This window comes from Podarcis liolepis, assembly GCF_965112155.1.
Source record: "Podarcis liolepis genome assembly, chromosome: 1".
Taxonomy (NCBI): domain Eukaryota; kingdom Metazoa; phylum Chordata; class Lepidosauria; order Squamata; family Lacertidae; genus Podarcis; species Podarcis liolepis.
This window is the reverse complement of record NC_139554.1, coordinates 81,655,151-81,668,705: the sequence shown is the minus strand read 5'-3', so window position 1 is coordinate 81,668,705 and position 13,555 is coordinate 81,655,151. Positions and strand designations below refer to the sequence as shown.

The window sequence follows — 13,555 nt, the reverse complement described above, 5'->3', positions numbered from 1 at the left end:
GTAGCCAGGATTGGGGGGGGCAAGCCTTTTGTTGTGGGGTAGAACCTCAGTTTGTTATGTATTTTTATTGATTTGGGGGGGGGGCAGCTACGCCCATGCACCAAGTTGATCTTTAGTAATATTCATCTAAGACCTCAGAAACCAGAATGGTAGCTATGATCTCCTCTCACATGGAAATGCCCTGCATTCAGGACAGGACAGCTGCGATTATGTAGTAAAATGCTAATTAGAGCACTGGTGGAATTTAGGTGTGCTAGGGTAGGGTACAGCAATGTCTGTAGTTAATTTAAGTCCTGCGTATTGTAATCCTTGCAAGTAATAATAGCCCCTTCGTGGCTTTTTGTGTATTTTTATTCCCCAATATTCGTTTCTGTACAATGTGCTCTTTGGGCATTACCCTGTTTCCCACTGGAAGAAAAAAGAACTTCACATCCGACATGAGATGGGCAGGAATTTGGAGCAGGCCCTTTTCAGATCTTGAGCTAACTCTCTGGAGCTCCCTTGTCTAGGGAAATGTGCCTTGTGGCCATCCAGATACTTTTCTGCCAAATCATTAAAACTTGACAGTTTGAGAGAGCGTACCTTGGTGTAGTTAGCTCATTAGTTTTCATATTACTGCTGCTTCAGAGTTATGATGTATTTCTCTTGTTGGTTGTAGCTTTGTTATTATTCAACTTTTTTGTATTTTGAATAGAAAAGCATTTCCTACTCTAACAGAAGCATTCCATGGCAGCTTTTCTTCATTGATTTTGGTGTCTATCTATTGGTTAAAAATTGACAGGTGGAGTAGTTTTTCCATATCTGCATACTATCTTGTCCAATATAGAAGGAAGCAAAAGACAGAAATCATATTTACTCCTATTTTTGTCTGGCATAGACCATTCTTACTTTGTGAATATAAATGAAATCAGTGCTTAACTGAAATTGATAACAAGGTGTAGAACAATCTGAAATATGCACAGTATGATACACAGGAATCCAACTGCTTTATTTATAACTTGTCAGAACTACAAGATAATGCATATGTTCTTATGTAGCATGCAGCATGGCTGAATGTTGCATCTTCAAATAAGCTGGCACATCTCTTTAACCTGGAGCAGGAACTATACTTTGGTAAATATTTATTTGAAGTAGTTCTTCCTATTGGCAGCTGGTTGCTCAGTATGTACTGAATTTGGCCACAATATGTTCATTGTCCGTGGGCTTGTAGCTGCCAACACCTGGAGACACAAAGCGGTGATGTTGAAAAGTAAGTAGTGCTCTACAGCTTGGAAATACAACTTTTTCATAAAACCATAGAATTGGAAGGGACCCCAAGGGTCATCTAGCCCAACCCCCTGAAATGCAGGAATCTACAGGCATAGGAGTCAGTTTCCCATCAGATACATTTGTTGACTACTGCCTTCAACATTGTAGCTAGCACATGCTTGTTTTATGCTAGATGTGTACCATCAGCTGAAGATGAAAAACAGAGAACCTGCCACTGCGGGGAGAACACATGAAAGCTGAACTACATAAATAAATTTATTATCCCAGTTCTGCTTCACAGCCTTCTCTATGTCATATCCTTTTTGCCTTGCTACTGTACCTCAAGCCTCAGCTTAGTATTCATATCTGACTTTGACTCCCATTGGATATCAGATGTCCTCTTTAATCAAGTCTTCTAATCTCTTTATACAAGTTGGTATCTGTTCCAGATCTGAATTGTATTGTTATTTGTATGTACTGTTGTTATATTAAACTTTCTAGTAATTGTTTTATATATCTGTTACCAATTTTATCTCTTTTTACATCACACATAACATGTTATGATCTTGTAAATCACTTCACAGTGTCTCATGGGAAGCAATTTATAAATGAAATAAATAATAATAAAAGTTATCTTGGATATCATTCAAATCCAGCTCCTGAGCAATGCCAACTATTGAGCTGGTAACCTCACTAAAGCATCTGTCTCCCTAACCTCCTTCTTTAGCCTGTACCCATGGACTCCACTCACTGCCAAGGCAACTCCCTTGATCTTGTCTTGTGTCTCACCATTTATTAATAGGTAAGATTTGAATATTAATGGTCCCCCTTGCTCCTTGCCACTTTAATTGTATATACGAACAACACAGGCATAGCACTGCTGCTGGTTTTGCTCTCTGTCCTACTAACAATTCAAACATAATAGAGGAAATACTGCCATTAATTGCAGAAGTTATCTGGACAACATGCTCCCTTGTGACTGCAAGCGGCCATTTTGTATTTCTTTAGAGTCAAAAGATTTCTTCATCAGACACTCCACCTTGGTCAAGGGGTTTGTCACCACTCAAGAACTGCCAGTAGGTCTTGTCATCGGTGCTGCCATTGACACCATGGATGGAAATAACCATGGGCCCCCAGGAAGTTGATTCTGTTTGAAAGCTGTAAGTTAAAAGGGGAAATCTATCATTTAAGGGGGAATAAATTTCCGAAATAAAAATTTAAGGGAAGAAAAAAGGGAACTGTCCCAAAAGTTTCAGAAATGTGGGAAACAATTCACCAAAAAGTAGTGTTTAAAAATGATATTCAGTGTCCCTCAAATCATGGTATTAGCTTATTTTTAAAGAATAAATTTTCACAATTTTGCATCCTGGGTTTCACCGCCCCCATGAAATGCCAGAGTTGACACACTCGCTCACACACCCCTGCCAGGCCTCCCTTCTTTACCTGAATATAGTGGGATTAACACGCTGAGCAGCTTCCAAGGCAGCAAGCAGCACGGAGCCCTTGGGCACCTTCACTGTTATGGAGTAGTTGAAATAGGGTCCTATTAGCTGATTGATTACAGTGTAGTGCACTGTAATGTTAGGATCTGTGCAAAAAGACAGGAGAAAGCAGATACCTCATGATGCCCTTAATACCTAAAGCCAGTCCTGTAGTCCCAGAGCTAGAGGGGAGCCCATGACATGATCTAACCTTGTTGGGAAAATGAGCTGAAGCTTTACCACTGCACTATTAGTGCCTTTTCTTGTCATAAGCTCTGCACATGCATTCAAGCGAACCGGTGCAGGAGGGGCGTGCATGAAACGACTATCCCCAATGCCACTTCCAACATTTGCATATCAAACATACTTATTGTGTAGTAGTAAAAGTAATTTTATTATTTATATGCCACCTATCTGACTGGGTTGCCCCAGCCACTCTGGGCAGCTCCCAACAGAATATTAAAAACATCAAACATTAAAAAAGCTCCCTGAACAGGGTTGCCTATTTGACTTTTAGAAAACAATGATGGGAGGGCATTCCACCAGGGCAGACACCACTACCAAGAAGGCCCTCTGCCTGGTTCCCTGTAACTTCACTTCTCACAGTGCCTTTATTCATTGCTCGACAGATACAGTGCAAGTTTTTCTATCAAGGTAATTTGGTGATGATAGGGAAACTAGATTTGCCATGCAGCTGTTAGAGGTGCAGGAGATATGTCAAGGAAAAAAGCTGACAACCCCACTTGGCTTTTTTCATAGCAGCATGAAAAGGTTATGTTGGAAAACAGAAAACAGATTAATTTAGGCCTTTCCTTTCCTATATGCAGTTCAAGACCTTTAGGAACTTGTATGCTGCTCTTGCATTGGCTCAGGTCAACACTCAGCGAGGTGCAGCCTTACCTGAGATGCAATTCAGAGTTGCAACATCCAAGTATGTTTTGCCCAGTAGAGAAGGCAGGATTTGAGAACCCGCCTCAGGATTAGTAAAGGCTCCCTCATACATCTTCCTCAGCACTTCGTCAATGGTCTTGGTGCATTTCCATGCCCCAGCAGGATAGAACTCAGTGGTAACACTGAGTGCCTGGAAAGCAAGCAAGAGAGAGAAGCTTGCAGTGGAGAGAAGGCAATGGGACACACACTCCTTGCTTCATCTTCTGATGCACGGCAAGAGACATACCTGCATTGCCAGCCCAGTGCTATAGATGTTTCCAATGATGCCACTCTCCTGTTGTGAGTCAAGGATTTGTGCTGTGATCACATGTAGCGTCTCAGTAATGGCTCCCTCCATCTTGCTCCCCTTGCTCATTCTGTCATGCACACAAGTCAGTGCCAAAGCCACCATGGCGGCAGTATCTGCAAATCACACGTCATCATTGCCTACCAACAGAGCTTTTATTCAACCGGAACTTGCCAGAACTCAGTCCTGGCACCTCTCAGGTGGGCACCATTGCCATTCGAAGAGAACGAAGTAGGTGTTCACGGCGAGTTCCGTCACCTCTTTTTTCTAGACAAATAGCCCTGCCTACTGAGACTATAGGGAGCACCAGGGCAAATCTCTCTTTCTGGTGTCCAGCTCAGCAAAGGATGACCCACCGAAGGGACACTAGGCAAGGAGAAGGAGGTCAGCCCTGCAGCTGTTGAGCATGAAGGCTGCTGAAAAGCAGGTGCTGGGAGGAAGCAGGTCAAATTGCACTGCATGGCAGGATTTTGCACTAGGAGTCCCTGACTCTCAAACCCCACTAAGCCATGAAACTCCCCATGTGTGACCTTGCGCAAGTCACCATCTCACCCCACTGTGGCTTACTTATTGCAAGGATAAGTGTGTACACTGTCCTGACTAAACGTCTTGGAGAAAGGGCAGAATAAACGTAAAACTGAAAATTACATTTTTAAAAAAATATGTACAAGTGTGGTAATCTTACCTACGTCAAAGCAGCCCTTGCTCTGGCAGCCTTTTACGATCTTAATGAGGGTGGCAGCAGCATTTTTGGCATCCAGACTCTTTTCCACACACAGGGCCAGGATATCTAGAGCCAGTTGATAGTTGGTAGTCTTGGGGGTTCCAGTGTCATCTGCAACAAACATAGCTGTGTATTATCCATTGCATCTGCTTCCTGACCACAGCAGGCTGCCATGCTCAGCCCAATGCTCTTTGGGGTCCTTATAATGCCTAGGGATGTGGCTATCCTCAAATGGCAAAGATGGGTGCTAGCTTCAGTCACACTAGGTCAGTGGTTTCCAATTAGCTAAGTACAGTGGGCCCCCTGTTTTCCAAAAGCCAAGCCATGGACCCCCTGCTTTTGAAAATGTTGATACCTCTATGGTAGTTGTTGTTCTGTGAATGGTGCCATGGACCCCTGGGTGGGTTACACGGACCCCCCTGGCATCTGTGGACCACCCATTGGGAGCCACTGCACTAGGTTGTTGTAAGTAGCCAGTGTTTTGGGAGCACATCCAAGGGCATTTTATTGGTAGCATATCAGGGAGACATTCCTGAAGGATTCAGGCATCTCAGACTCAGTCAGCTGAGAGCCACCATCCATGCAAGAGCTGGGAGAGGACACAGCCTAACATTGGAAGGATGGGAGGAGTTCAGCAGGCATTTGTCTTCTTACAGTAATGTTTGATCTCTTCATTGGTTTTTTCTTCCAAGGCACTGACCACGTTGACATGTCCCCCTGCTGTGGGGACATCCTTCGGATCCACACAGGATGATTGGAGAGATAGGACATAAAGCGCCACTTTGCCAGAGGTCATCTCTGCAGAAAGAGATGGGGAAAGACAGATAATGTGTCTCCAAACAAACATGGCTTGGTTCACAAACCTCTAGTGCTCCAGTTGGACAACTAGGGGAAGCTGACACCTCTCATTCTCGACATCCTACCTTTTATGCCCTTGATATCCTGGGTCAACCGCTTTGTTGCTATGGAATCTCGACCCCCAGCCAGGTTCAAAGCCATCACGACGCTTGGACTGGGTGAACTCTGCTGCTTCACGCCATTTTCTAGCTGAGTCTGGAGACCTGTAACCAGCCACTGCTGAGCACTGGGGACAGCTGGAACCGAGAAAAGCAGGTGTTCATCAAGAAGCAACAACTGTCCCCAGAGCACTTACCTAATTTTTCAATAGGACTGCAATTCAACTTATGACAGCATGCATTTTATTTTTTTTAATGTTATTTAAACATTTATAAACTGCAATCTCATGGAAAATATAAAAGTACAATACTACTATAATAGCTTCAGTAAAAACATCAGGAGCATGCTAATAAACTGGCTAATGAAAATAAATCATGTTCCCTAGTAGACTGAACACTAGTGTTTTTGTAAAGGTACCCCTGCCCGTAGGGGCTAGTCGTGTCCGACTCTAGGGTTGTGTGCTCATCTCGCTCAAGAGGCCGTGAGCCGGTGCCATCCGAAGACACTTCCGGGTCATGTGGCCAGCGTGATAAGCTGCAGCTGGCGAGCCAGCACCAGTGCAGCACACAGAAACACTGTTTACCTTCCCGCTATAAAGTGGTACCTATTTATCTACTTGCACTTAAGGGTGCTTTCGAACTGCTAGGTGGGCAGGAGCTGGGACCGAACGACGGGAGCTCACCCCGCAGCGGGGATTCGAACCGCCGACCATACGATCAGCAAGTCCTAGGCACTGAGGTTTTACCCACAGCGCCACCCGCGTCCCCAGTGTTTTTGAGATACATCTAAAAGAATGCAGGAATGACTTTTGCCACTTCTATCAGCACTATAAGTATTGTGGAAGCACCTTTTAAATCCTACCCACATTGAATGGGGCTCTGTGGTAACTAAGGGTGCTTACAGACAGGTATATATCATGGGACAAGTGCTCCTCATTGATTCAAGGTTTTCTGCAACATTGTTATCATAAAATGCTAGCCCACCCATGTCACACACACACACACACCCCATTTAGTCCAGATTTACCCTTCCTAGTAGGAAATCCATTTGGTTTCTGAAGACCTTTCCTCCAACAACCTGCTTGTGAAACCTCCACGACCCATTGGCAGTACTTCCCTCTGGAAGCACCCTAAGCTTTTTAATACTCACCGCAAGCCTCACTGGTCACGGTGCAGAACATGCACAAAAGGACAAGAGCCAAGAGGGACATTTTGGACTGGAGTGAGTCTGTCTTTCTTTGACGTTTCCAAGAACACCAGAAGTTGGCGCAGGTCGAAAGCCTGTTTGGGCTTCCTTTATATAACCTGCAAGCGCAGCTCCGGTTCCCTCCCTCCCAACCTTTTGCTTTTCAATTGCCACCTCATCTCTGGTATTATTTAATTTGTTTATCTCTGTGACTTCCACAAGGTGATACCAGTGAAAGTGAAGGTTAATCACCATTCATGGGGAAATGGTCATTTGTTTGTGAAGTGTGACACGCTCCTTACAGAGACCAGGTAGTGCTGCCTGCATTCAGCACTGGGCATGACATCTGGGAAGTGGCTGAAATTAAGCCCACTGGCATCTCTCCCACAGAACCTTCTCAGCCTTCTGTTTGTTAGGAAGGAAATACTGTCCTGCAAAATTGTCTCCTGGGCCAAATCCCATGATTTCTTATTTACTTTTTAATCTTTAAAACAAATTTATAAACCACTTCACAGCATGAAATGATCCAAGTGGACAAAAGTAGAATAAAACACAAGCTCTAAAAGCAAGAAGAACCATATCCACAGATTATTTTAAAAACCAATAAATACATTTCTGCAGATACACAATTAATATTCCAGAAATGCCTGGGTCACCCTTCAGTGAAAGCCTTGTTAAGCAAAAAATATATATTAAAAAATGCCTTCAGTAGATACCTAATCATCATGACACAAGGCACCTGCCCAGGTTTGGCTGGTAATTGATTCCAGAGGACTGGAGCTGCAGCACTAAAAGCCCACTTTCTAGTACAAGCTAAGTGCACCTCTGAGGCATGCAGTACTTTCAGCAGGGCCCCATTTGTGGAGTGCAGTTGCAGGGCAGGGATAGGTGGAGTGAGTTAGGGATGAATAAAATATTAGGAGCTCTCAACAGTGACCAGAAAAGAAATGGCAAACGTATGCTTAGTTGGAGAATTGGGAGAGGGCTGTGGTAACAGGCACCTTTAAAAACGCAGCAGAGTAGTTCTGCAAGCTCGCCTGTAGAGATGGTGCTACTGTTCACTTAAGGTGTTTTTTTTGTGTGTTTTTTAAGATGGATCATTTGCTGTCTGAAAGAAGGATGGGTGGCTGGATAAATAATTTGTGTGTATGCTCCGTAAAAGGTGTGTGATCCAAGCACGGCAATTCCATGCTAAACACTTAGTATGGAATGCTCTGGACTGCTTACTCCAGTAAACAGCACCAGCTCTCCTGAGTAACAGGCAGGGGCATTTCCTGTGCCTAGTTATTGGCAGTCTTTAACCGGAAACATCAGGGATTGCACAGAATTTTGAAACAATGACTGTGGTTACTGGAGATGTACAAATATGTCAATTTCAGTGCCTTTATTTCTTCTTTTTTCTAGTCTTAAGTTCAGTTCCTTACATTTCTGAATCATTTTTGCAATTAAATAAAGTCCCCGTGAAGATCCATCAACATGTCATGAGATTACATTCACATGTGGTGGATTTGTGATAGGCTGTGGCTGAATGCATCATCTTATTCAGTAGATCAGTCACCAGGAGGAGCCATTCCTCACTCACAGCTAATGGGGGACCAATAATCACATGAGGAGCCTTTTCCCCACTCTCCCAAAACTTATCTTGAAGAGAAAATGGGAGGGATGGATCATAGTATAGTCCTTCAGTAGCTCTATAGTTTGGAATGATGCAGACAAGACAACCCACAGTTCACTCTGGGCCCTGCTTCCCTGACTGTTGAGCTGAACTTCATTTCCCTTTAAATCAATGGGATAAGTTAGTGCTGAATGATGATATAGCTAAAGTCTCATTACATACTCACCCCTAACCCTCATCTGTAATTCATGTTTATTTTAATTGAGTTGTAAGCCACTTTGAAACGGCAGATCTTAAAAACCTGTATGTCCATTGGTCCTATGTGGAATGCAAGTTGACATTAATCCTTGCCTTACTCACCTCTGATTCTGCCTCAGCTTTAATAAATTAATTGTAATTATTTTGCTCCATACTGTGCCCTTTTTTTTCTTTTGTATTTCTCCTTTGAATGCAATCATGACCTATTAATATTATTACAGGCATGCAATACATGCCTTTGCATGTTTAAATTTCTGGTATGGGCTTGGATACCTCCAGAAAATAATGACAGTGTAGGTTGTGTCTGGATAGTTTGTTTTGCCCTGACACAATACTTGGACCTGACAAAGGAGTATCAATAGTCCAGCAACGCAGAACTAATTCTTAGACACATTTCCTTAAGTATCTTCATTTTTAATATCTTTAAGTACCTTGTAGGCTGAATCTGAACTCTATAAACTAACAGTATTTGTGGTAATGTCTATTGGATGCTGAACCTCAATGGCCTATGGTTAACCTGGGTATTTTTTTTAAATACACAAATAGTACAAAATATCAAAAAGCCTTCAGAGGCCTTCTTTCAAAGGGAACCAAACCTGGGTACCATAGGAGTCAACTCCTAGCGGCCTTGGGGGCTTCAGACCCCACAATAAAATATTTGAGGTGGCTGGGCTCCCACAAAGTTGATGGACATTCTGATTCAAATGGTGTACATGCACTGTGTCATGTGATCAAATATTCTGGGTGGGGCTTACCTGGCCCCCCACAATATTCTATTCGTGTTGGCACCCCTCCTGAGTAATCACTGCACTCCTGGAATTTTCCATCATGTGGAGAGCTGGGGTGAATATAACAATAATAAAGCAAGCAGGAAGATACAGTATGCTCTCTAAGCCAAGAGAAGCTGTGTGATGACCTTTAGTAATAGCTATTTTGTTGCGTTTTACTTCCTTGTAAATAGTAGCAGCTAGGATTGCCAGCTGATCTGAAAAAAATCCAGTCTGGCTTCCTTTTACTCATTAAACAGCAGTTTGGTTTGCACAAGTCCACATGTAAAACTAAGAATGGAAAAGAGGTCGCCATTATCATCACCTTGCTACGGTCTGCAGATTAAGTTGCTGTAAAAATTACAGGAGTAGTAATCAGGTTGTTTTTTTTAAAAAAAGTTGGCAACTCTGGAAGCAGCAGAAGGAAAAACTCTCCCCCAAGATATGTGTGCATACACAGCAATTGTCACCTCGTTTTATCACTCTGAGGGAGAGGTCTGCTTCTTAACCCATGTTCTACATTGGATTCTGGAGAGCAGATATGTAACCCTAATAAGAAGCTGATAATTCAAAACCATCATCCTTACCTCTGTAGGAGTAGCTTTCTTTGAAAACTCAGAACTAATGCCATCTTCCCCGGGGATAACTTCTAAAACACACATGCCACTGACTGACTGCATACTACTAATCAAGAGCAACACAACTATGTCCATAGAAGGATGTGGAAAACCCAACCCAGCATATTTCAAAACAAAGAAATCTTCCTCTTCATCCCTCTACAGACTTTTTTTTGTGTTGCTCTCATTTTAGGAGCTTCCCTTTCACTGGACCATTTGCATTATTCACCTAACAGCAAGATGCTAATGTGAAAAGCACAAGTGATGTTGTCTATATACAGTGGTACAGGGGTACCTTGGGTTACATACGCTTCAGGTTACAGACTCCGTTAACCCAGAAATAGTACCTTGGGTTAAGAACTTTGCTTCAGGATGAGAACAGAAATCGCACAGCAGCAGCGGGAGGCCCCATTAGCTAAAGTGGTACCTCAGGTTAAGAACAGCTTCAGGTTAAGAACGGACCTCCGGAACAAATTACAGGTACCACTGTACATCGGTTTTCGAATGTAATCCTTTCCAGAAGACCGTTCGAGTTCTGAAACGTTTGAAAACCAAAAACTCAATAGCTGACAGCTAGGCCTCAGGATCTTGCACTCAGTGGAAGCTGCTTGGCATGTTTGATTTCTGAGTCATGTTCGAAAAATGAAGCATTTACTTCTGGGTTTACGGTGTTCAAAAACTGAAATGTTCATCAATGGAGACATTCGAAAACTGAGGTACCACTGTATATAATTCTAAGAATAAGAGGCACAGAGGAATGATTGTGCTATGGAGTTTAACAAGCTGTTACTGCAAACTGCCCTGAAGTAATTGGATAAAGGGACTGTGTATAAATATTTAAAACAAATAAATACAAAAATACAACTCGTCCATTTTATATTGCTGTTGTGCCAACCCGTGTGTTACCTGAAGAAGTATCATACAATTACAACCTCACCCTGAGGCCATGTGATCTGCAATAGGGCAGGGATTGGGAGCCTGTGGCTTTCTAGATGTTGTTGGACTCCAGCTCCCATCAGCCCCATCCAGCATGGCCAATGATCAGGGATGATGGGAGTTGAAGTCTAACAGCAGCAGTTTCCCCATCCCGACAGCAGAATGACAAGATGGGGCAGCAGTGCAGCAAGGAAGGAAGACCTTAGAAATGGTGCAGGGTTCTGGAGAGCTCAAAAGCTTGCATACTATTTTGTGACATTTTGATTGGCTAATATGGATTTTGGATTTTTCTTAGGGGCCAACACAGCTTCTTTTATCTTTTATATCCACTGGTATTTGCTGCTGGACCAGTACAAAAGCCGGCAACCTGATTTGAGAGATGAAGCAGGACAAAGCAGAGACAAAGAGAAGGACTAAAAGGGAGACAAAAGAAGAGACACAAGAGGGAGACCAATGAAATACCTGAGCTGACGTGAAGTGTTATAGGGAAGCTGCAAATTTCTGCCATTCTGGGACATAAAAAGAAATATCCCTGAAAATAAATGAGATTTGGAAGCACTGTATCATTATGACCTAAAGAGAGTGAAATTCAGTTGACAGGCTTTTCCTACTTACTACAGTCCAGGCAGCATTGTCCTTGGATGAGAAGCAGAAACACCAATCCCAGCAGAGGTCCCATCATCATTACTCAGATGCAGTATGTGCCTCTTGGTTGCTCTTGGGATGTGAGCACTACAACCAGGAACCAAGCAGTGACAAAGAGGTAGGTACAAGGGACTCCTCCCTTATCATGTTGCTTCCCCATAGCAAGAAAGAGATATTGAGTAATGCTAAGTAACGTGCGTAGATGTGTGTCCCTGCCCTGCAGGAAAGTACAGATTGACAGGATGACAGTTCTTAATAAAGTAGAAACAGGTAGAAACTTCCCTGTTTAGGGAAGTTTTTAATGTTTGATGTTTTATCGTGTTTTAATATTCTGTTGGGAGCCACCCAGAGTGGCTGTGGAGACCCAGCCAGATGGGTGGGGTATAAATATTATTATTATTATTATTATTATTATTATTATTATTATTATTATTATTATTCCATTGAACAAGCAAGGGTGAGAACATTTGCGTAGGCACAGGCTGTCAGTTATTCCAGGATAGAAGGGCATTCCCCACACACATAGCCACAAGTCACAATCATAAACATACTTACTTGGAAGGAAGGTTTATTGAAACCAATATGGCTTAATCCAAGTGAACGTTTAAGATTAGGGTACTGGGCTTTGTATTGGTCACATTTCTACTGGAATACAAGGCTGTGGCTGTGGGAGAAGCAGGACCTTCTTCAGGTGTTAATGATGTGAACCCCTCCATCGCAGACACAGCTTGCAAATACGTGTAAATGGTTGTTGGCATCCATCTGTCTCTAGAGACAATGAAGTGCACCTCCAGGAGTGAAGTCAAATTGCTGTGCTAGCAGCACTGAAATGACCTCCCCAAAGTGCAGGCCTGGGCACTGTATATGGAGGTCCTGGGCCACCCAGACCACAAGACCCCCCTCTCAGCCTCGCTGATGTGGTCCAAAGGAAAGCAGAGCAATACATTTGGCACCAGCTTGGCTGCAGGAGTTACCGGAAGGAGGCATACAAGATGCCATCCAACCACCTGAGGCACTTAAGATTTGTGTAGGGCTTTTGTTGTTGTTTATGTCCAACTCTTCATGACCCCTGGACCAGAGCACGCCAGACACTCCTGTCTTGTGTAGGGCTTATATATGTGTAAATAAACCATATATCATAAAGACACCACAGTGTTCATTGTGCCTCATTCCAAAAGGAAACACGAACTCTGGGTAAGTGCCCGGAACCCCTGGAATCTCTCACCACTCAGAGATTGGAGTGGCGTGCAACAATGTATTTGTGGCCTCTTTCAGTGGATGGAATGTGTTACACATGTTTTAATATGTTTTTAGGTTTTTATTCAGTTTTAGCTTCATATATGTTTTAATCTTTGTACTATTTTGTAAGCGGCTTTTGTTTTGTTTTTAAAAAGTGACTAATAAGTGAAATAAGTAAATAAAATACTGTATTTTAGGATGTAAAAGGTAGTGGCGAAGCATTATTTCATGCTACTAAAGTAAGCTGAAATTTCTGGATATAAGATAATGACAGCAGAGAAATACAAATTCAACCTGACTATAACTCTTGATTTACACAATATTCTATGTCCTGAATACTCAAGAGCAAGAAGCAAAAGTGGTGAAAAAACTGAAAAGGAACAGCAGAATAATCTTACACACATTTGTCTTCTCAACAGCTGCCCATGATTAAGGCTGTAATCCCATTCACACACCTGGGCAGAAGCCTTAATTAACTCAGTGGGCCTTACTTCTAAGTAGACATGCTTAGGCTTCTGCTGCACTGCTTCAATTACTACCATTTACTAGGGAGTAAGCCCCACTGAACACAGTTAGACTTGGACTGCAATCCCAACCATGCATCTAGTCCTATTGGACTCAATGGAGCGTACTCCCAGATAAGTAC

General features: G+C 42.9%; 1 protein-coding gene across 2 annotated transcripts; it reads right to left on the bottom strand.

The window, feature by feature from the left end:
• Window positions 1-967: 967 nt before the first annotated feature.
• On the bottom strand, window positions 968-11,766 carry CBLIF (cobalamin binding intrinsic factor). 2 transcript variants are annotated; one of them, XM_083500355.1, is made up of 9 exons: window positions 11,641-11,766; window positions 5,614-5,784; window positions 5,345-5,488; window positions 4,652-4,801; window positions 3,907-4,082; window positions 3,630-3,810; window positions 2,692-2,836; window positions 2,288-2,406; window positions 968-1,220 (listed from the first exon to the last, which is right to left on the bottom strand). In XM_083500355.1, the coding sequence occupies exons 1-9, from the start codon at window positions 11,708-11,710 to the stop codon at window positions 1,159-1,161; spliced, it is 1,218 nt and encodes a 405-aa protein (XP_083356481.1). In that variant the 5' UTR covers window positions 11,711-11,766; the 3' UTR covers window positions 968-1,158. The 2 variants fall into 2 exon arrangements, with proteins under 2 accessions (XP_083356481.1, XP_083356482.1); XM_083500356.1 differs by lacking the exon at window positions 11,641-11,766 and adding an exon at window positions 6,797-6,952.
• Window positions 11,767-13,555: the final 1,789 nt, after the last annotated feature.